The sequence below is a fragment of the Primulina huaijiensis genome, chromosome 15, assembly GCF_012295235.1.
Source record: "Primulina huaijiensis isolate GDHJ02 chromosome 15, ASM1229523v2, whole genome shotgun sequence".
In the NCBI taxonomy this organism is placed as follows: domain Eukaryota; kingdom Viridiplantae; phylum Streptophyta; class Magnoliopsida; order Lamiales; family Gesneriaceae; genus Primulina; species Primulina huaijiensis.
Window position 1 is genome coordinate 915,786 of NC_133320.1, and position 19,719 is coordinate 935,504.

General features: G+C 35.4%; 4 protein-coding genes and 1 long non-coding RNA gene across 8 annotated transcripts; 1 reads left to right on the forward strand and 4 right to left on the reverse strand.

Annotated features, from left to right (window-relative positions):
- The first annotated feature begins 1,094 nt into the window (after positions 1-1,094).
- Positions 1,095-9,579, forward strand: LOC140959462 (fatty acid amide hydrolase-like). Of its 3 annotated transcripts, none has more exons than XM_073417288.1 (21): positions 1,095-1,240; positions 1,314-1,417; positions 1,510-1,619; positions 1,771-1,831; positions 2,151-2,341; positions 2,415-2,544; positions 2,651-2,728; positions 2,803-2,950; positions 3,458-3,570; positions 3,644-3,719; positions 3,977-4,048; positions 4,763-4,814; positions 5,094-5,174; positions 5,258-5,341; positions 5,510-5,613; positions 5,729-5,848; positions 6,112-6,180; positions 6,957-7,021; positions 7,976-8,037; positions 8,711-8,806; positions 9,256-9,579. In XM_073417288.1, the coding sequence occupies exons 2-21, from the start codon at positions 1,339-1,341 to the stop codon at positions 9,316-9,318; spliced, it is 1,854 nt and encodes a 617-aa protein (XP_073273389.1). In that variant the 5' UTR covers positions 1,095-1,240; positions 1,314-1,338; the 3' UTR covers positions 9,319-9,579. The 3 variants fall into 3 exon arrangements, 2 of the variants coding, with proteins under 2 accessions (XP_073273389.1, XP_073273390.1); XM_073417289.1 differs by having other exon boundaries at positions 5,729-5,821; XR_012171979.1 differs by lacking the exons at positions 8,711-8,806; positions 9,256-9,579 and adding an exon at positions 7,093-7,384.
- Positions 6,525-6,950, reverse strand: LOC140959466 (uncharacterized). Its single transcript, XR_012171980.1, has 2 exons — positions 6,851-6,950; positions 6,525-6,717 (listed from the first exon to the last, which is right to left on the reverse strand). It is a non-coding gene; the product is annotated as an uncharacterized lncRNA (long non-coding RNA).
- Positions 9,580-9,890: 311 nt separating the features above from the next.
- LOC140959465 (L-galactose dehydrogenase-like) lies at positions 9,891-12,129 on the reverse strand. 2 transcript variants are annotated; one of them, XM_073417291.1, is made up of 4 exons: positions 11,695-12,129; positions 11,085-11,274; positions 10,514-10,645; positions 9,891-10,168 (listed from the first exon to the last, which is right to left on the reverse strand). In XM_073417291.1, the coding sequence occupies exons 1-4, from the start codon at positions 11,763-11,765 to the stop codon at positions 10,085-10,087; spliced, it is 477 nt and encodes a 158-aa protein (XP_073273392.1). In that variant the 5' UTR covers positions 11,766-12,129; the 3' UTR covers positions 9,891-10,084. The 2 variants fall into 2 exon arrangements, with proteins under 2 accessions (XP_073273392.1, XP_073273394.1); XM_073417293.1 differs by having other exon boundaries at positions 11,085-11,627; positions 11,695-12,124.
- A 474-nt stretch (positions 12,130-12,603) lies between these two features.
- On the reverse strand, positions 12,604-14,835 carry LOC140959464 (malate dehydrogenase, glyoxysomal). Its single transcript, XM_073417290.1, has 8 exons — positions 14,665-14,835; positions 13,793-14,107; positions 13,534-13,623; positions 13,360-13,443; positions 13,240-13,275; positions 13,047-13,136; positions 12,870-12,964; positions 12,604-12,793 (listed from the first exon to the last, which is right to left on the reverse strand). Exons 1-8 carry the CDS (start codon positions 14,767-14,769, stop codon positions 12,721-12,723), a joined length of 888 nt encoding a protein of 295 aa, XP_073273391.1. The 5' UTR covers positions 14,770-14,835; the 3' UTR covers positions 12,604-12,720.
- Positions 14,836-15,117: 282 nt separating this feature from the next.
- LOC140959461 (uncharacterized) lies at positions 15,118-18,797 on the reverse strand. Its single transcript, XM_073417287.1, has 9 exons — positions 18,458-18,797; positions 17,974-18,038; positions 17,833-17,891; positions 16,685-17,683; positions 16,507-16,579; positions 16,270-16,392; positions 16,059-16,184; positions 15,707-15,855; positions 15,118-15,600 (listed from the first exon to the last, which is right to left on the reverse strand). Exons 1-9 carry the CDS (start codon positions 18,654-18,656, stop codon positions 15,345-15,347), a joined length of 2,049 nt encoding a protein of 682 aa, XP_073273388.1. The 5' UTR covers positions 18,657-18,797; the 3' UTR covers positions 15,118-15,344.
- Between the last annotated feature and the right edge of the window lie 922 nt (positions 18,798-19,719).

The following is a 19,719-nucleotide window of genomic DNA, read 5'->3' on the forward strand; positions in this document are numbered from 1 at the left end:
TATTAATTAATTTATTAAATCAATTTAACTTTTTTGAATAAATTAAGTTGCCATAAGTAAAAATGTAACCAACAATTTACAATACATATAACTAGGGGTATTTTGGAATCCACGTAATAATATATTGTAATATTTAGAGTTTTTGTATTATAAACAGTAGAGTGGGTTTTATGCTAAATCAGAATTTGATAGAATTTTTGGTTTATGAATTTTTTTTTAAATTATTTTTAAATAAATGAAAGATCAATGTTTACACCCTTGATAATTTCTACTTATTTTACCTAACATAAAAAATGTCAATACAGCCTAAAGCCCTAAACTAGTCGATGGGAACTTTCTAGCTCATAATTTATAAATTAATTTGATTTGATTTTATTACTTACTTCCCAACTAGAAGTCAACATCATCTCATCAATAGTGTCATAAATTATTTTAGATAATCTCATTGACTTCCTATTCATTCTCTCGTCGTTCAAAATTAAAATTTTAAATTCAAAACACATGAGTTCAAGTAATGATTAGATCAATGAATTTAAAATTTTTTGATTTGTCTCGATGAACGAAATTGAAAGTTAATTTCAAATTCATGTTATATAATTCAATAATATTAACTGTAGTAATTTTAAAAAACAGTAGATCTCTTGTGAGACGATCTCACGAATCTTTATATGTGAGACGGGTCAACTTTACCGATATTCACAATAAAAAATAATACTCTTAGCATAAAAAATAATATTTTTTCATGGATGATCTAAATAAGAAATCCGTCTCACACAAATTTTTGTCTTTAAAAAATAAATAGTTACAAAGTTATTTACCAAAAATATATATGGATGGAGCGCCGTTTTTTTTTTTTAAAAAAATATAGTTTATTAATTGTTTTTGCCATTTATTAAAAAATGGCGGCACGACTAGTGTAGGCAGAGACCGTAAAGTCCAAAGGAAAATGACGGCAAAATCATTGGAGAAATAATTTATTTTATCTGCATAGAAAGTTCTGAAGTGTGAGCAACTACTCGTGGCCCACTTCTAACTTACGCTACTCGCTCAGATCACCCACTTGTGTACCGTTTCCATTTATTCCTCCCAACCTCTTGTCCTCTGCCACCCGCTCGTCACATTTATAGTTCATTCATCCCCATTCTCCTCCCCGGCGCTGTACGTATATCATTTCCTGCGCACTTTAAACTCTTCTTCAACCGAGGAAGGTTGATTCCTGAAGTTCTGTGAACTGCAAAATGTGTGTTTATTGGAATTCTGATTCAGTGAGTTGATCGATATATTTAATTTTGTTTCTTTCGTTGTTTTGGTAGATTTGGCCCATTTTTGGATAGGAAAATGGTGAAGAAGAAGGTGATGCTACCGGCGGATGAAGTTGACTTGGCTACGGTGAAATATCAGAATGAGATAATTGAAGGTATGTTGGTTGTGGAGTATCCCAGCTCTGAGTGAATGGAATATTTTTGATTTATTCCTTGCCGTTTTAGTGATTGCCGCTTTTCGGTGCAGCGCCGCATTTGACTGGATTTTGGCTCCAGTTATTTGTTAAAGTGGTTGAGTCGTCCATAATCGGTCCGCTGATTATATCTCATTTTAAGAAGAAGAATAAAGCGGTTGAGGTCAGGGTGTTTTTGTGTGTGTGTTTTTAATGACATCGAACTTCGTATATCATCGCAGTTTTGGTTTTTGAGACTGATCATCTCTTTGATTTACAATGGACGTATCATGCATGTAGAGCTCAATATTTGAAATTGATCCTTGTATAAACAGATGCTGAGGAATACTGTGATACCAGAGGCTCCTATGTTTAAACCTGAGTTTCCTCCTCAAGGTTTATGTTCATTTTCTCTTCTGATGCTTTGTGACTCCATTTTTATACTTCCCTATTATGTTAACGAAGTAACTTCACTGGGAGATACTTTTTGGTGTGGAAATACGCAAGGAATTAAAAGAAAAGAAACTGAAGAACTGCTATGTTTGCTGTGATGCTTAGGCGACGGATTATTTTGTACCTTCTCTTGGTATATTTAGGTTACTTTATCGTATAACTTTTGTACTGGAAGGAGGAGCTCTATCTTTAAAAACATTATCTACCTTAGCCAACAATATTGCAAATGGCTAAAGATTTTATTGTTGGACTTTGAATTCAGAACCAGAAACTGAAGTTATTCCTCTGGAAGAAGATGGGAAGCCTGAAGAGAGAGTTGAACTGGCCTTGCAGTGTCTTCCAGAATATGATCCTGCTAAGAGTTGGACGTCGGATTCTTCTGAACCTTTCCGCTATTGGAATATTCGTGATTACGCATATGCATACAGATCTATGCTCACATCCCCATCTATTGTAAGTACATTTTGGAATTGTCTTTTCCTCTATCTGATTGTCATCGATTTGCATTTTCAATTTTGCTTTTCAGGTTGCAGAGCGCTTCATCTTGGCGATAGATGAGTTCAAAAATAAGAAGCCTCCCACTCCATTGTTGATTTCCTATGACCCTGGGAATATAAGAAAACAGGCAGCAGCTTCTACCAGAAGGTTTGAGGAAGGTAAAAATAAGCATGTCCCAGTTATATCAGTTTTTATTCCTCTTGTGTATTGTTTATTTAACCGATGATGGTGCAGTATTAGTACCTATCTGAATGGAATGTGCAGGGAATCCGTTGTCGATCCTTGATGGTATTTTTATGGCAATTAAGGATGATATCGATTGCTGCCCCTATCCTTCTAATGGTACTTATTTAAATTGCATTTGTTGATTGTCCTTTTAAGCCATGAGTAAGTGGCAAGTGCTCCATTACAAGCAGGTGGAACAACCTTCTTTCACGAAATTCGTCCTGTTGAAGAGGATGCAGACTCTGTTGCAAAACTACGTAGCTGCGGTGTGATTTTGGTTGGAAAGGCGAATATGCATGAACTGGGTCTAGGCACGTCAGGAAACAATCCAAATTATGGGTATTTTACATATAACTGCCTCTCATCGATGGAAAGTCTATCTCTAGATGCCAAAATGTTCAAATGGCCTAAACAATGTATTTCTTGTGGCATATAGTGCAATAAACAGTATACCTCGTTCAAATAACAATTTGTGAATAAAATGCATGCCTTTGATTACGAATCTTTAAAACACTGAAATCATGAATCTTTAAAATTTTAATCAATACAAGTATTTGATTTTTCTTGTTAAAATCTGGTTTATAAGCCTTTGCTAGTGACTAAACTTCACAATGGTGAGGTCACTGCGAGTTTGTTGATTAAAGAATATTAAGTCTGTCCACCTGAAAATGAGACCACTTTTCTATCTTGAATTTTTTTATTTCTGTAACTTCTGAACAATACATTTATTTGTCTCCTGCGAGTCTTAGAATTCTCCAGGAACATACATGAGTATAACATTTTCTATGTACTGTTCACTAGTCTTTGATATTTAAAACTTAGTCACAACAAGAGTTTGGCATGCAGGACCGCAAGAAATCCACATGCTCCTGAAAGATATACGGGTGGATCATCCTCAGGACCTGCGGCAATTGTAGCCGCTGGATTATGTTCAGCTGCATTAGGAACAGATGGAGGAGGTTGTCCAATTGCACCGCTTTTAGTTTTTCAAAAATGACCATGATTCGATTTATTTCGATTTAAAAATTACAGGTTCTGTTCGAATTCCATCATCTTTATGTGGTGCTGTGGGACTGAAATCGACGTACGGAAGGACCAATATGACGGGGTAAGCTTGTGAACATCATATTTTCATAGGTAGTACTTATTCACTTTCAGAATGAAGAATGGCACTTCAGGTAATTTTGTCAGACCACAAAAAATGTCCTTTTCAGATTGACGGCTATATCTTGACACATACTGGGACAGTACTAATTGAATCTTTCTCACGTTGAATCTCACGATACTTTTTATAATAGATTTAATGGAAAATACACATTTTTTATATCAGAACATTCACTTTTGAGTCTTCCAATGATTTGACAGATCTTTATGTGATTCGGGGACGGTGGCGATTATTGGACCTATCACAACTACTGTCGAGGATGCGATACTTGTGTAAGTAATCATACCTTGATTTTCTTGAAATATAGGTTTCTACCATCCTTGGTATGATTGAATACTTTGTTGCAACATTTCACAAATACAAACAATTGGTTCCATCCGGTCATTATTTTTTAATTAAATTGTGGTTTTTCTCTCTGTTGATTAACCACCAAAGTGTTAATAGTAAACGTGCATAGAATCCACACAAGGCTGTAGAGAAGGAAATACTAATCTAAGCTACTAGTTGTTTACTGTAAAGTTAATGAAAAAGTATCATCTAGACGAGTGCTGCATGCAAAAAAGAGTTGATCTTTAGTCCTAATGGGGCGATTTTTTTAACCTATTCCGGTAAATATATTCCTTCAATCTACTTGTTGACCTGCTGGGTGTATGTCCTCACTAGGAGTTTATCATGGATCTAGACTATCACCATTATATTGTTTCTGCTGTTTCGGAAGATAACTATTTTTCGGGGCAGTTTTATTCTGCCCAATTCCTTGAATCACGATACACTTAATCTGAGTGTTGCAGGAATGACATTAGGCAGAACATTTAAATTTTACCTTGTTACTTGTTTGCTTCTGGATAAGTAAATTCATAAATTCTTGTGTTATTACTGTCTCCATTCAAGCCCTAATTTTACATGCGCACTTGTTGAACACTTGACCTTAGTTTTGTATTACTGGGAAACTGACAGATCCTAATATATGTACTGATCACTTTCAGGTATTCGGCAATTTTGGGATCCTCGGCTGCAGATAGAATTGCTTTGAAACCTGTAATTGCTTGAGAATGACGTTTGTTTTTTTTATTTTTCTCAATTCATCTCTGAGCATGATGCTGCAATATCTCATTTTCTAACCTTGTACTGCTGACTGACATTCTTCAAACTTGCTATCTATGATCAAATCTGTAAAAAAAAATTGAGCGAATCAAATCAAATCTGTAATGTTACGATATTTGTAACAGGAACTTTTCCTTTTTTTCAGAGTTGAAAATTAGATTTTTTATTTTTTTATTTTGGTGATGAAATTAAATGAATTTTGTCCTTTTGCAGTCAATCCCCCACGTACCTATCTTATCTTCGCATGGAAGTTCAAACTTTCTGGGATCACTAAAGTTGGGGAAGTATACTGAGGTGTTCACTTGCTTCTTGTACTAGAAACCTTTCGACCAAACCCACTCAAATGTCTTTTAACCAGTATAATGTCCTCACTGCAGTGGTTTAATGATGTTTTCTTGACTGATATTACCGAAAAGTGCGAGGACGTGATAAATCGTTTAACTGAAACACATGGGTGCAAGGTGTGCGTGCAGCTCTTTTCTCATGATTGTTCAATTCCTTTGCTCTGGTGAATTCCAAATTTTAGATATTTATATAAGAACAGTACATCATATCCCAAATTAGATATTTGTTGGTGGCTGCCACTTAAACTTTTCCTGCTTTGAGTGGGTTTTCTCTTTCTGCAAAAGACATTGGAGATTGTAATTCCAGAGCTTCATGAGATGCGCTATGCCCATATTGTTTCAGTTGGGTCCGAAGCACTGTGTGGGTTGAATCCTGATTTTGAAGATGGGTATGTTCCTTTTTCTATTTACCATGTATGTTTACTTCAGAAAGGTCAATGTATGTAAGCGAAATATCTCGGTGATAGTAAACAGATATCTGAATGAATAATTCTTTTTCTTTAGTAAAAGTGCGAAGTTTACAAATGATACACGGACAAACCTGGCACTTTTTCGGTCCTTCACAGCATCGGACTATGTTGCAGCTCAATGTCTCAGGTCAGCCGTAATTGTCAATTTTATGGGGTGGGTTACAATAATCCATTATCCTGGTGATAGGTCTGCTAAAGATGCATTTATTATTATTATATGTATATTTATTGAAGTTGCAGAGATAGTTCTTATTATATGTATATTTATTGAAGTTGCAGAGATAGTTCTTTGATGGGCCTCCTTTTTGTTCGCCTTTTAAATTTCTAGTGGTTATTTTCCGTCCATTATGAATGCTGTTACTTGACCAATATTTCCAATATGTATTAAAACCTCTATTATTGTCTGATTTATTGTAGGAGAAGGATACTGCTGTACCTTATGGATATATATAAAAAGGTGGATGTCATTATCACTCCAACGACGGGGTATGATGAAATAGGCTTCTTGATGTGGTAGATATATTTCCATCTATATGCATAGTTCATCCATACACCAAATGCTGTAACATTTGTTTACTAAAAATATTTGATTCAACTTTTGCTTGCATGGACTTCGTCCATCATTTAATGGCTTCAAATTCTGATTGCCAAAAGCATTTTATTTGCATACCATTTTTGGTTTATAATTGCTTGGTTGCGTTTCTTTTGTGTGATTTTGTTTAGTTGTATCATAAAGTAACTTCTCCTGCTTCATAAAACCCTTTGCTTTTTAGAATCCACAAATCTTGTGTGATATTGTGGTAATGATATGTGGTTTGTATCTTTTTGAGGACAGGTTAGAGAAAAAATGGACTCGTCTTTTCAGAATTGACTTTTAAATAATAATGACATGGAAAATAGCGTGCATAATTAACTGTTGGACCTTGCAACATTTATGAGACATTTTTAAAATGAGAACTTAAAAAATATTGGTTGGGGACAACGATGGAGTCTTTCCTGAGAATCTGAGATTACTTTTTCTGACTAATGACAAATTCACTATAATGCTTCAAGGAAATAAAATTTTCTTTTACACTTTATTACAATGCCTTAACTCCCGAAATCATAAGGTCTATTCTTATACAACTAAATAGTGCTTGTATGTATTCAGGTTTACACTGCTTTTAACAGAAATTGTGGATATTAAATGTTCATGTTTTTGCAGAATAAGATTTTAGTTTGCTTAATTATTTAAAGTGGCTAATATGGAGCTTATTCTTTAGGGTGACAGCACCTGTAATACCTCCAGCTGCACTTAAATATGGAGAGACAGATTTGCAACTTGCAGGTTAGTTATGCTTCATCTAAAAAATTTTGCTTCGAGAAAAAATACTCCTCTTATCGATGTTGCTCTTTTAGTTCCTATATAGGATCGAACGCTTGTCGCTTTACCAAAAGCTATAGCTAGTGGTGATGGTGCAACTCAAATCTTTTAAACTGCACAACAGCTCAAGGATCACGGTTCGATCGCTCTTCCAGCAGGGACTCCCTCCCAATAATTGCACTCCTTGCAATTAATGAGAATCGAACCCGTGACCTTGACATTGATACCAATTGTAGGACCAAACGCTTGCCGCTTTACCAAAAACTATAAATGGTGGTAATAGTGCAACTCAAATCTTTTAAAACGCACAGCAGCTCAACTACCACGGTTCGATCGCTCTTCCAGCAAGGACAATTATTGCACCCAACATCCTATAAATTTTACTATTTACTACTAACTGTTTCTCCAAGTTTCTAAGCATCAAGATTCTATGTCTCTCACTATGTCAGTAGAGAATAAATATTGGTATCAACCGAAAAATATTGATTCTGGTGCTATTTGGTTATGCATAGTCGACAAACTTTAGTCCAAATTTGTTTGGATCTCTCTTCTCCATAATCTCCCAATCACTTGACTCGTGTTGAAGTTCTTGCTAAGTTAGCATCAGGTCTATCTTCTTTTAGTCTACTATCTCCCTCTGTCATGTTGCCTCTGAAAAACATTAATGTTCAACTCTGGTTTATTTCAAGCAGAGTCATCAAACTTTTCTCTAATATGTTTATTTCAAGTTCAACGCCTTCTTGTGTATTCATTCATTTACCTATTTTGACCACATCGTATATCATCTCTTTAAGCATAATATGACCGATGAGCTAATTTTAACCTTTCTCTAATTATGCCTGTAGATCTCAACAAATGTATTTGATAGCAATTATTGAAGTATAATTGTGTCTGCTAATGAATTTCTTCATCCACCAGAAAATCTAATGCGGTTTGTCACATTAGCTAATCTTCTTGGGCTTCCAGCAATATCTGTTCCAGTAAGTGCTATAATCGCTCTCTCTCATGATATTGTTGTCAAAATATGTATATATCCAAAAACAAGAAGGATTTGAAATTATCGTTTAAATTCTGGAGCGGAGGATTTTTAAATAATATTCAAGGACCGGCATTACTGTAATTCCCTTCAATGGCAGGAAATAATCTCTGAAAGTTGCTGGAGGGATGATATTGAAGAATTAAAAATATATAAAGAGAGATGATTTTGACATTGGGCTCTGAAGGATGGTGATAAAATAGAATGTTACCCTTTTAAAATTACAATTCCAACAGGTTTATATAAGACTTATCAGATAGGTTTTGTGTGAATTGTATTAAAAAGTTTTTCAGTTTGCTCTAGTTTTTGGTGATGTCTGGACATGCGCTAATTATGGAATGCTGACTAGGGAGTTAACTGTCGATATTTTAGGTGCAAAGTTACATTTTTGTACAACTAACATAAAATTTGAAGATTTTAGGCAATTCTGCTTGCTCCATCCTCCCTACTTCATGATATCCCATTGGTTTAAAAGTGAAGTCAGCTTATAAGTGTATATCTGAATCCCTTTTAGAAACGAAGAATATAAATGCTGGCTTTAATTTACCTTTCACTCTATACCTTCTAACTTTCTGCTTCTATTTTCCTCCTTTTGCTCCAAAATTTTGACTAACCAGGTTGGGTACGATAAGCAAGGTCTTCCCATCGGCCTACAACTAATTGGCCGTCCATGGTGTGAAGCTTCTATTCTGCATTTAGCTGCTGCAGTTGAGGTATTTTTTCCTTTAATACTCTCATTCAAAACATCATCACAACATCCGTAATTTTTCTTTAAAAAAACTGACTTTGAAGGCAGTTTTCATTAGATAAAACTGCAATCCTGATGAGGATGATCAACAATGTGTGCAAGCAAGCCGAGGGTTGATCAAGTTCAAGTCAACCTCGAGCTATTCAAGCCATTATAGACGAGCCTGAGTATATATAATTTAAAAAACATGATCAATACTTCGGTTTTTTTAGATATTCGCAAAGACTGTGTGGTTTTCGAATCCGGATATATCTATCTGCTCGATCACAATTAATAGCCAATATGCTAGTTAGTCAGAGCTCAACGATAATGGCACGTTTGCCCCCTAACGATGAACTCCTCATCCGACTACAACAAGAAAACATTTCATTGCCTCCATATAATATTATGCTTATAGAACTTTCCATGTTTCAGGAACTTTGTTCTACAACTAAGAAGAGACCATTGCAGTATTATGATATGTTGAAAGGGAATTGAAATCACACAATTACTTTGCTTGGGGATCCATCCATTCACAAATATCCAGTTTCTGCCCAAATAAAAATTGTCGTTCATCGATAAAATAAAATAAAATGTCATTAATCACTCTGCCACGATACCATCAATAAAAATATAGATGGGTCGGTTCTTTAAATTTGTCTTTTTTTTCGTTCTTACATCGCAGTTTTTAGTTTTTTGCATTTTGCATGCAGGTATATTTAAATATTTGTGTAAAAAGAGACTTTTGATGCTGAATAACTATGAACGATATTTTGATCGGTTAGGTCGCTGTGAAATAACGATAACTTGGGTTAACTACAAAAATACAGAGTCAAATTTTGATGAATAAAACTTCGACAGAGCCGTGTACAAACAATCGTGTGCAGACTGAGCTTGCAACCTTGATATAAATGTGGAGGCTATCGCAAAATCCCTTTAAGCAACTGTGTTTAGTTCAGCCTCATATTTCATTCAAAAAGTTATGCTTGTTATGAAGGCTATAACCCACCATTAGTGGCCAAGGTTTTAAGAACACCGTTTTCCCCAAGAAAAAAAGATCGGAGAACTCATAAAAGAAATGAATTTATTGTTTATTTTCCTCATAAGTGGCCTTCTTTCTCTCAAAGTGTACGTGCTAATACACAATCAAATCTTTAGTAGTCTCGTGCACTTTACGTAGAACAACCAACATGGATTTTCTGCAACTGCACCAGATTAATTGTACGTCAACTTTGGTGAATACCGCTTAACCATGTCTGATTCTTCAAATCACTTCGATCTCCGATAGAGTTTCTTTGTCTATCCCAACCGTAGCAAGTTCTGCAGCAGCTGCTACATTTTCATCAACCTGGATTTCAAAGAGGGTCGGTTCAAAATGGATCGATTATGCAATTCATTTGCTCACGACTCAAACTAATGTTAATTTATCTGCATTTGGTTTCTAACCCATCTTTCTCTGTCATAGGATAAACCTTGAACTATTCTTTTCTTTTCATATCGTACTTCTTCCATCTCATGTCGTGCTTATAATTAGTCGGTTACTTGGTTATTGCCAAATATCATTACATATATGGCTTATGAGCTCATCTAGAGAATGCACTAATAGTTTGCGAATGAATAGGAATGTCTTGGTGCAAAGTAGTTAATTTTTCGATGAGACTGTGGGACATCTGCAGAAACAAAGAAATGTAACCTGTTTGATGGAGTTCATCCCAACCAAGATAGTCAAAATATCTTGATTCGACAAGCTGAATTGCATGGTCGTCTTCAATACATTCTTTCCCTTCTTTTTGCAGTGAGCAGCAGCAGCAGCTTGACAAGCAGCCTGAGGAGATGACATTAGTCGAAGTAACAGTATATTTTAGAATTGTGAGGTCTACCAATTAAATTTATAAAAAAATGAAAGGCATTTTCGTTAATACACTGTCTACATGAGCTCAACCGATTGATAGTGAAAATCGAAATTGCTGAACTCGAGTTTGAGCTTCACATTTACTACTCATTCAGGCCGATCTTTAGGTAAAGTATTTTATTTTCTTTTCAAATCGAGCTCAAGTTGGGTGTTACTCAAAGCTTGACTAGGTTTGGATCACCCTTGGATTGAGGCTGATCTTGAGCTCCAGTATTGTATTTTCTTTTCGAATACAGATGGAGTAGGGTGTCACTCAAGCTCGGTTCAGCTGAATCACCCATAGTCCCAAAAAATTATGCAAGAAAGAAAGCTATGAATAATGTCCGTACTTTATAGAGAATAAGGGATATACCTTGAGTTCAGGGGAGGTAGGACGCCATTTTGGAGGGCTATTTTTGGTCAGAAGACCCATTGCTAGTGGAGAAGCACTTATTACACCAACACCCTTGCTCCTCAAGTAAGGCACTAGATCTTCTGAAGTAGAATAATTGATGCCACAGTGACAATAAGACAGGACTACATCTACAGTTCCTGGTGGCACCCTATCCAGAACATAAGTGAAAATTCCCATTGGAAGCCCTGTTATACCGATGAATCGGATCTTTCCTGCTTCTTTTAATTTAAGAAATGCGGGAATGTCTCATTCACAATCTATCTCAATGAAAGTTTACCAGATTCTAAAATCAACAGACAAAACAACACCTGGTCCGACAACAGGAGCTATATTTCGAATATTTTATCAGTCAAAATCTGAATATCTATCGGAAAACAATGTCACACGATCTCCCTCTTTAACAAGTAACATACTACCATAGAAGCGAAACAACAAATAAAACCTGGTCGAGTGAGCCGAACTCTATGTCATGTGGCATTGCAGAATATCCACATAATCAAGCTGCAACCTTTCCAAACTCTCATCAATATTCACTCTTTCAGCACTGAAATCAAAACGTTCAACGTACCTTCCACACTTTGTTGATACAATGTATTTGTTTCTTGGAACTCCCAAAGCTTTTAAAGTTTTCTCTAACATCTTCTAAGATAATGTTCCTCCATAGTACCTAAAAATCCAGATCAAAATCAAGACGCCCAGAATTTTTTTTCGCCAAAGAAACCGAAATAATTTGATATGGCAGATAAAGATAGGAGAAAATAATATGTTTCATCTTCGTATGTGAAAATTTTGAAATGAAGATTCCTCTAATTAATAACTTCCATGGAGAGCCACGATCAGCTGATCCAGCGGGTAATAAGATTTTGAGGCCTGTGCTGCCCAGCAGGCGGAGTTCAAGTGGAGTTGCCGCTGAAGCCGCCATCGGAGATTGCGACACAGTTGAATAACGTATGAAAGCGTTTCATAAAACAGTAGCTGCCACACAAAACATGAGGTTGAAAGGAAGGCGAGGGGAGCATAGACATTTTGGTCCTACTTCACATGTTTTTTTAAAAATAAAAATCTAAAAATGGTCCACTTCTTAATTTCACAAAAATTGTATGTCTAGCTTCAATAATTTAATTGTGCTCAAATGAAAATAAAAATTATTTGCAATATTAAATTTTTGCTACCTATTGGAGCATGATGTCATTGAACGAAAAAATGTATACAATAACAAGTTGAATTCTTTTTAGTTGGTGGAGAGAATTGTTATAATTGAGACTCGAATCCGAATTTTTATTTCAAATTTAAAACTTTGATATTAGATAAATTTTAATTATCAGCAACAAATTACATTTCAAATAAAACCAAGGAAAAAAATTAACGACCATACTTAAAAAGAGAGAGGGCCACTTCATTAAAAAAAAAAATACATGTTACAGAGATTTCTACAGTCATTTTTTTTTGTAGGGAGTCTATAGACTTGTTGAGGCTCAATGAAATGCAGATATTTATGTATTACTGATCTTATAACTTTTGTTGGTACAAGAAGTTGAAGAAGCAAAAAAAACAATATTGTTCTGGTTGTCAATGGACATTCTTATATACATTTTCAAATCCTAATGAAGGAAACCCCCTTCTGAATACTTCCCTCCAGCTCCTTCTTCGCTTTCTCCAATCCAGCCCTGCCAACAATCAATTACGCGTTAATGACCGACTATATGCAATGGCAAATAGTGTGATAATATGCAGTGAATGTACCTCTCATACTCATTTAAAAGCCCGAGTTGGTACACCTCTTCAGCTCCTCCACGTCCAAGTCGTACTTTCGAAGCAAAGAAAGGGAGTTCAGTGACCTGTGGTGATCATTCAACCATACATCACCACACACCTCATGAGTCCTTAGTAGTAGGTCATTATCTGAGGACAAGATCATACCTGTGATGCCACAAAAGCACATTCAATGATGCCAGCATCCCCTCGTAAGCCACGGAGGCATGCATCTGCAAATTTTACTGCTGCATATGCCTGCAAATTAACTTATACATGTTATCTCCTCGCAAGAAAAGTATTTACACCTTAATATTTTCGGTAAGCACAAGAAAGATGATTGGAGATGGGAGTTACAAACCATTGATAGTGTTGCAGAGCCAGCACCTGCTTTTGCCTGCAAATTTTAGAACAAGATCCTGAATCTTTAACAAATTTAATGTGTAAAAATGATCATTCACTGGATATGAACTGACAATACCTGAACAACTTCCGTACCACCATCTTGAACACGTTTGGTAAGATACTCGGTTTCCTCGGGTGTAAAGGAACAAGGAGGTTTTACCTGCAGAACAATAATACCAAGATGATTTCCTCTTTTAACTCCATAACCAAGAACATGCTGATGAAAAGATCAAAAAAAAAAAATCTTCACCTGTGAGAGAAGTGGCAAAATTGTCACTCCTGCATGGCCGCCAACTACAGGAACACTAACCTCTCTTGGATCAAGTCCCAGAACTTCAGCCTTTATAAAGATCCAATTACAACATGAAAACAACTGACTTGATGCATTATAAAATTCAAATAAAAATTCTTATGTTTAACCTATGTGAGTATATAACAGAATTTTCACTTTTCCAGTTGGTTATAACAAAGCACTGAAAAAACACATATGAATACTTGTTAAAACATACCACAAAAGTATTGGCTCTCACAACATCAAGCATGGTAACTCCCAGAAGCTTTTTCGGGTCATAAGTGCCTGCTTGCTTGAAAACTTCGGCCGCAATAGGAACGGTAGAGTTCACTGGATTACTGATCAAATTGACAACAGCATTTGGGCAACACTTTGCAATGCCTTCACATAAGGTTTTGACAATCCCTGCATTGATTTTGAAAAGGTCATCTCTAGTCATTCCTGGCTTCCTTGGAACCCCAGCAGGAATTATTACAAGGTCCACTCCCGTAAGTGCATTCTCAAGTTGATGTTGCCCAAGAAAACCCCGCACCTGTTGTACACCACAAAATCTGTCTAATTTTAGGATCAAATCAGGAACCAAACCAGTCCCCATGCAATTTCAAAAGAGAATTTTAACGTTCACCTATTTATATTTGACCATGCTTAGATATTCCTTCGCAACTACATAAAGCTTCTCACGGACCTTAAATTGTGAATGCTAATCCCATACGTATACCTGATTTTGGACTACCTTTTGGAGGATTTTGGAGAAACTGAAATAACTAAAATATTCGTAAAAAAGGAATACAATTAAGTTGTGCTAATTAGTGATAATTTAACTGAAAACTGAGCAGGTGTCCATATGTCAAATATCAGCAATTGGAGGGTGCTAAGTTCACCTCTTTAGCTTTGGATTGAGCTCAGATATTACGATGAAACTTCATAAATCTTTTGCCAAAACATAAACTTTCGCATTCAAATAACTCGATTGTCTGGCTTTGCTCGAAAGGTTTTGCATCAATCTTCATATCCAAAGGATAGGTGGTTCTGTGTCGTGTAATGAACTACAATCTATGTAAAAAAAGATACAAATTTTAGAAAACTTACAACAGCACCAGTGTCCATATGACTGATATCAGCAGTGACACCAGGGGAATTAACAACATCATAAAGATGAAGCACTGAAACCAAAGGATTCATTTTCATCAACATCGCAAGAGGTTGGCCAATGCCTCCAGCGGCACCTAATATAGCCACTTTGAACCCAGGAGCTCCGCCTTTTGAAATGTTAGCTTGTGCTCAAAATGATATAATATAATTAATCTTTTCAACTGCTATTTTAATTAATTCGAAAATATTTGATATTTGCATGTGTCAACTAAGAAAATATTTTCTATAAAAATTCAAGTTTGAGTTCTTCCAAGTTTCAAGATTTTTTAAAGTTTTTAAGGGTTTAAAAACTTTTAAAATCTATCCAAACATTGTGGACGCAAGATAATTATTTTCCTTGAAAATAAATCCTTCAAGAGTGCACAATAATTTCTACATTCACCATCAAATACAAAATTGCATATAAACGAGAAAAGTAATCGTACAAGAGATAATACAATACACCAGTTTGATAATCCGCCAAACATGAAATGAGAAGAATTCTCCAAATGGATCAATTCATCGAATAATAATAAATAAAATACAATAAAATAAAATAAAACAAAACATAACTAAACACAACAATACAAGTAATTCAATAGATGATTGAACACAACCAGACAAAAACAATTGTCGAGTTAGAGTTTCCTGGTGCAACCACTCCTTGGTGTATTGGTGCCATGAAAGTTTGGCTGCACAGCAGTAACAGGCCTCCTTCTACAGGGCGTAGATCGAAATAAGGAATCAACAGTGGGGGAAGAAATGTTGTTCCTAGTTTCTTTCCCAACCCTTCTTAGTTCTGAATGCTTGGGTGAATTTTCGTGTATCACTTCAAGTTTTTGACCAGGAATCAAGAAAGAAGTCACTACTTCTTTCCTTGTCGAAGTGAGCCTCCTGTTAAATTAAGCCAAAATCAATAACTCGTCATCAAACTATTTTCAAACAAAGTAGGCGTTTTCTTCTATTTGTCTGATTAACTAAAAACAGAATTCTCACTCACCCTTGAGGCTGAACAGGAGATGCAATTTTTCTGAACTTCTCCAATCTTTGAGTTGAGTTACTTTTGAGAGGTGAACTCATCTGTTTTGGTTCTTGGTATGCCGAATAATGATGGTTCTGTTGTTTTATTGTTGTTGTTGACCTCCCTCTCTGTAAAGTGTTAAAAAAATTCAATAATTGAGTAAGCAAGCCATTTGGAATTTTTAGCACTAAACATCTGAATTTGGTTTACACAACTCTTGTTTATACTAGTCATGCACTGTGATAACTGATAACTACAAATGTTTAGCAGACACAGGAGTTTTAGAATACTATTTCTTCATCAGGTGGGAATAAAAGGGAAGAAAGCATACTTGATTATCACTCCCTTGCTTCATCTGCAACTTTCCACCTAACGTGCTTGGATTTGAACTTTCATTTTGAGATGCCATGAGAGTGGCTCTTCTCTCCAATGTAGCTTCTTTAAGAATTCCCCTCTCCTGTAAATTTAAACTGATGTAAGATTTCTCCACAAAAAATACAAGCAGATTCCAAGAGTGGAAGTGGAGTTAAATAGAAGATTACATCTGTTCTTAGTTTAAAAGGTTTAGGATTAGTGGGCTTTGGTTTCTTGAATTTCCGTCCAGGAGCAAGTGCACCAGATAAAATCAAACCCTCTTTCAAATTCTTATCTTTTGCTTGAGCAGCCTGTCATCAATTATAGAAAGCAATGTTGTAATCGTAACAAAGTTCGATCAATATGAAAGATAAAATTTGATTTTTTTTCTTTTAAAAAGATGAAACTAAAGAAAATTAACGAACCTTTTTTATGCCGCCACATTTGTCATGCATGCCAAAGATTTTTCTTCCGTTTTGGTTTGTATTATTATCATGCCTTCCGCAAACAATTAAACGGGGATAGGTAAGTTTCTCGTACATGACTCCAGAAATTAATAACTTCAAGAAACACTCGAAAAAATTACGAAAAGAAGACTCACACCTGTTCTCATCAGCACCCGCAACATTTTCTTTGTCATCACAGTCCATAAGTTCATCCTCATCTCTCCTTCTTTCAGAAGAATCAGTCTCAATTGTCTGTCTCAAAGATTCTACATGACTATCTGAGTTAGTTCTTGAAGTTTCATTTAGTTCATTTCCATCATAGATATCATTATCCTCTCTGTTTGTGGCTTGAAAACTTGCACTATCACTTCCTTCAAGATGCACACACCTCCCTTCTCCATTGGAGTCATCTGCTAAGGCCGGATCTGTATTGTACAGCAATGGTGGCATAACTGAAGATGCACAGCCTTCTTCTTGCATAGATTCGTGAATTTCAAACTCTTTCACTTCTGCTGCCTGTAACTTTTTTGCAACATCGCTTTCGTTCGATTTTGAACTGTCTATAGGATCATCTAGCCACAATTTCTTGGAGACTTGTTTATCTGGTAGTTTTCCTTTACTCTTACTTCTGTTCGATCCAACTGATTTAGCTTCGATTGTATCACAAGTTTGAGAATGAAGCACACCTTTCTTTCTGGAAGCATCAGTTTCCCAATTACTGGATGATTTACTTGAATATCCCAGTAAATGTTGCTTTCTCTGATCTGTTATCTCGAGTTTGTTCATATGTTCGCATAACTTTGTTAAGGGTGTGCGCTGTTCAAAAGAAGTTTTGACCTTGATGTTTTTTTTGGGAGAGTGAAAAACCAAAGCCTTTGCTACCATTCTACTTTTTGGCACTTCAATATTTCCTGGTTTTGCATTCTGAACACTTCGAAATGATTTTGGATTCGATAATTTGGTTTTGTTCCTTGGAGTTGTAAGATACTTAGAAGCGATCTGCTTAACCTTAGCCATTGGTGTAACTCCAGGCTTCGAGGGAGGCTTCATGATCCTTTTCATTTCACCATCCATCTTCTGAGAAATAGAAGAGATTATTGCTAATCTTGGTTTGGAAGATTTAGGGGGAGCTGACATAGGGCATTTTATGGGTGTTCTGCAAAATAAAGTTTGATTGGTTTTGAGTCATTATCAAAATATATGATAAAATAACAATTAAAACAAAACTCTCACCTAAAAAATTTACACTATTAGACAATAAGCCTTATATTTAACCATTTTAAAGAGGCCTAAAGTTACAAATACCTTGAAGAATTTCCAAGAGCTTTCCTAAGCCTTGCATTTGGACTTCTAGCTGCCATTACCTATGGATAAATTATAGCATTATAAAAGTTTGAGATTATTCCAAGAACTTTCAACTAACCAGAAAAATCGATTGACACAAACCCTGAGGATAAAGTTCTTGTAGATTGCTTCGTGATCCATTTCTTCCTCGTGTTTTTGGTCACATCCTGAAACGATGCTAATCATAAGGTCTTCAAAATATGTATTTTTTCAAGAATGGATCTCAATGGCAGAGACAAATTCTTTCCAGCATTTCAATTAGTTAATGAAATGATACAAGTCATACAACAGTTTTATAATAAATTTTAATACGAAAGCTCATCCAAATAGATTTTCGACCATGAAAGAATAAAGTTCATTAATACGTTTTAAACAAGCTGATAAAATATGTTCTCTGTATATTACCTCTCTAATTTTCCACCCTATGTATACCAAGTAACTCAAAAAATTTAGGACTAAAATCGAACTTCATGAAAAGTGGGGGACAAAGAAGAATATAATAAAAGAAAGAAAATATAGGTAGTTCCCAGTCTAGGGTAAACCTAATTACATAAAGAAAAATCTAGCATAAACACTAAACACTAACCAACACGGAGGCAAAACCAGTATCGGTCGTCTGGGTGGAAATGATCTGGGACAGTGAAATCAACGAACTTCGGCGCCTCCAATTTCTCGTAAAACTCCTCGTCCCTTCCTCCAGCTTCGTCGGCCATCTCTTGATCTTTCCATGAACAAGATGACGATGATGATAACAATTTACTGAAAGTTTCTTCAATTTCCGCCATTTTTTGCGTTATTTAGGGGGAAATTTTCCTTCAGGTAGCGTTTATTGAAGTGAAAATTGGGAGTGAGAAGTATTGATGGAGCGTCGTGACCTCCGGTGGGTGAAATTTTGAACATGGATCCTGTCTGTAAATAGCCGTTGGAACCCTTCTTACGTGGACTTTTTTCTTTTTCTTTTATTTTTTTCCTTCTCTCCGCAGATCGCAATTGGAAATCGAATGGTGGGCTACCAAATTGGCCCGTTTACTGTAAAAGGCCCACAAATGGGCTACACGTTATTCTAATCACCTCATCGACACCATTACTTTGCAAACTATGGTTAAAAATATATTTTTATTTTTATTTTTTAAAAATTACAAGTTATTTGCATTCACATATCATATATTTTATATATTTGTTACTCATCTTATTTATCCAACGTGAAAATTATAACATATCAGGAGAGCTAAATGTCAAATACATAAAACGTAAGAGAGACGAACGTGAATTACCCTTAAAAAATATTATATATAAATCTATGATGAATTCAAATATCGAATTTATAAGGAGGGAAATATTTGAATATTAAATCTTAGTATATGTTTTTTCAACTAGGGAGATATTGTTCCAGATAGATCATAGATCCAATACATCATATAAAATTTTAAATACGACGTCGGATGAATTATAAGTCGATAAAAACTTGTGTGATACGGTCTCACGGGTCGTATTTTGTGAGACGGATCTCTTATTTGGGTCATCCATGAAAAAATATTATTTTTTATACTAAGATTATTACTTTTTATTTTAAATATCGGTAGTTTGACTTGTCTTATATACAAAGATTCGTGAAACCTTCTCACAATAGACCTATTCTTAAAGGCAAAAACTTGAATGAGACGGCCTCACAGGTCGTATTTTGTGAGACGGATATCTTATTTGGGGCATCTATGAAAAAATATTACTTCTTATGTTAATAGTATTACTTTTATTGTGAATATCAGTAGGGTTGACTCGTCTCACAGATAAAGATTCGTGAGACCGTCTCATAAGAGGCATACTCTTATTAAATGACCCACACAGGAA

Excerpts from the sequence above, each read along its gene's own strand:
- LOC140959462 (XM_073417288.1), top strand. The coding sequence starts at position 1,339 with ATGGTGAAGAAGAAGGTGATGCTACCGGCGGATGAAGTTGACTTGGCT. Across the intron at positions 4,049-4,762 it reads GTCGAGGATGCGATACTTGT|GTATTCGGCAATTTTGGGAT; the intron begins GTAAGTAATCAT and ends GATCACTTTCAG. Across the intron at positions 6,181-6,956 it reads ATTATCACTCCAACGACGGG|GGTGACAGCACCTGTAATAC; the intron begins GTATGATGAAAT and ends CTTATTCTTTAG.
- LOC140959465 (XM_073417291.1), bottom strand. The coding sequence starts at position 11,765 with ATGTTAGAGAAAACTTTAAAAGCTTTGGGAGTTCCAAGAAACAAATAC. Across the intron at positions 11,275-11,694 it reads GTATCAACAAAGTGTGGAAG|GGTGCCACCAGGAACTGTAG; the intron begins GTACGTTGAACG and ends TGTTCTGGATAG. Across the intron at positions 10,646-11,084 it reads CTACCTCCCCTGAACTCAAG|GCTGCTTGTCAAGCTGCTGC; the intron begins GTATATCCCTTA and ends TCATCTCCTCAG.
- LOC140959464 (XM_073417290.1), bottom strand. The coding sequence starts at position 14,769 with ATGTTGATGAAAATGAATCCTTTGGTTTCAGTGCTTCATCTTTATGAT. Across the intron at positions 14,108-14,664 it reads ATATGGACACTGGTGCTGTT|GTGCGGGGTTTTCTTGGGCA; the intron begins GTAAGTTTTCTA and ends GGTGTACAACAG. Across the intron at positions 13,276-13,359 it reads GTGGTACGGAAGTTGTTCAG|GCAAAAGCAGGTGCTGGCTC; the intron begins GTATTGTCAGTT and ends TAAAATTTGCAG.
- LOC140959461 (XM_073417287.1), bottom strand. The coding sequence starts at position 18,656 with ATGGCGGAAATTGAAGAAACTTTCAGTAAATTGTTATCATCATCGTCA. Across the intron at positions 18,039-18,457 it reads CTGGTTTTGCCTCCGTGTTG|GATGTGACCAAAAACACGAG; the intron begins GTTAGTGTTTAG and ends GCATCGTTTCAG. Across the intron at positions 16,580-16,684 it reads GCGGGTGCTGATGAGAACAG|GCATGATAATAATACAAACC; the intron begins GTGTGAGTCTTC and ends TGTTTGCGGAAG.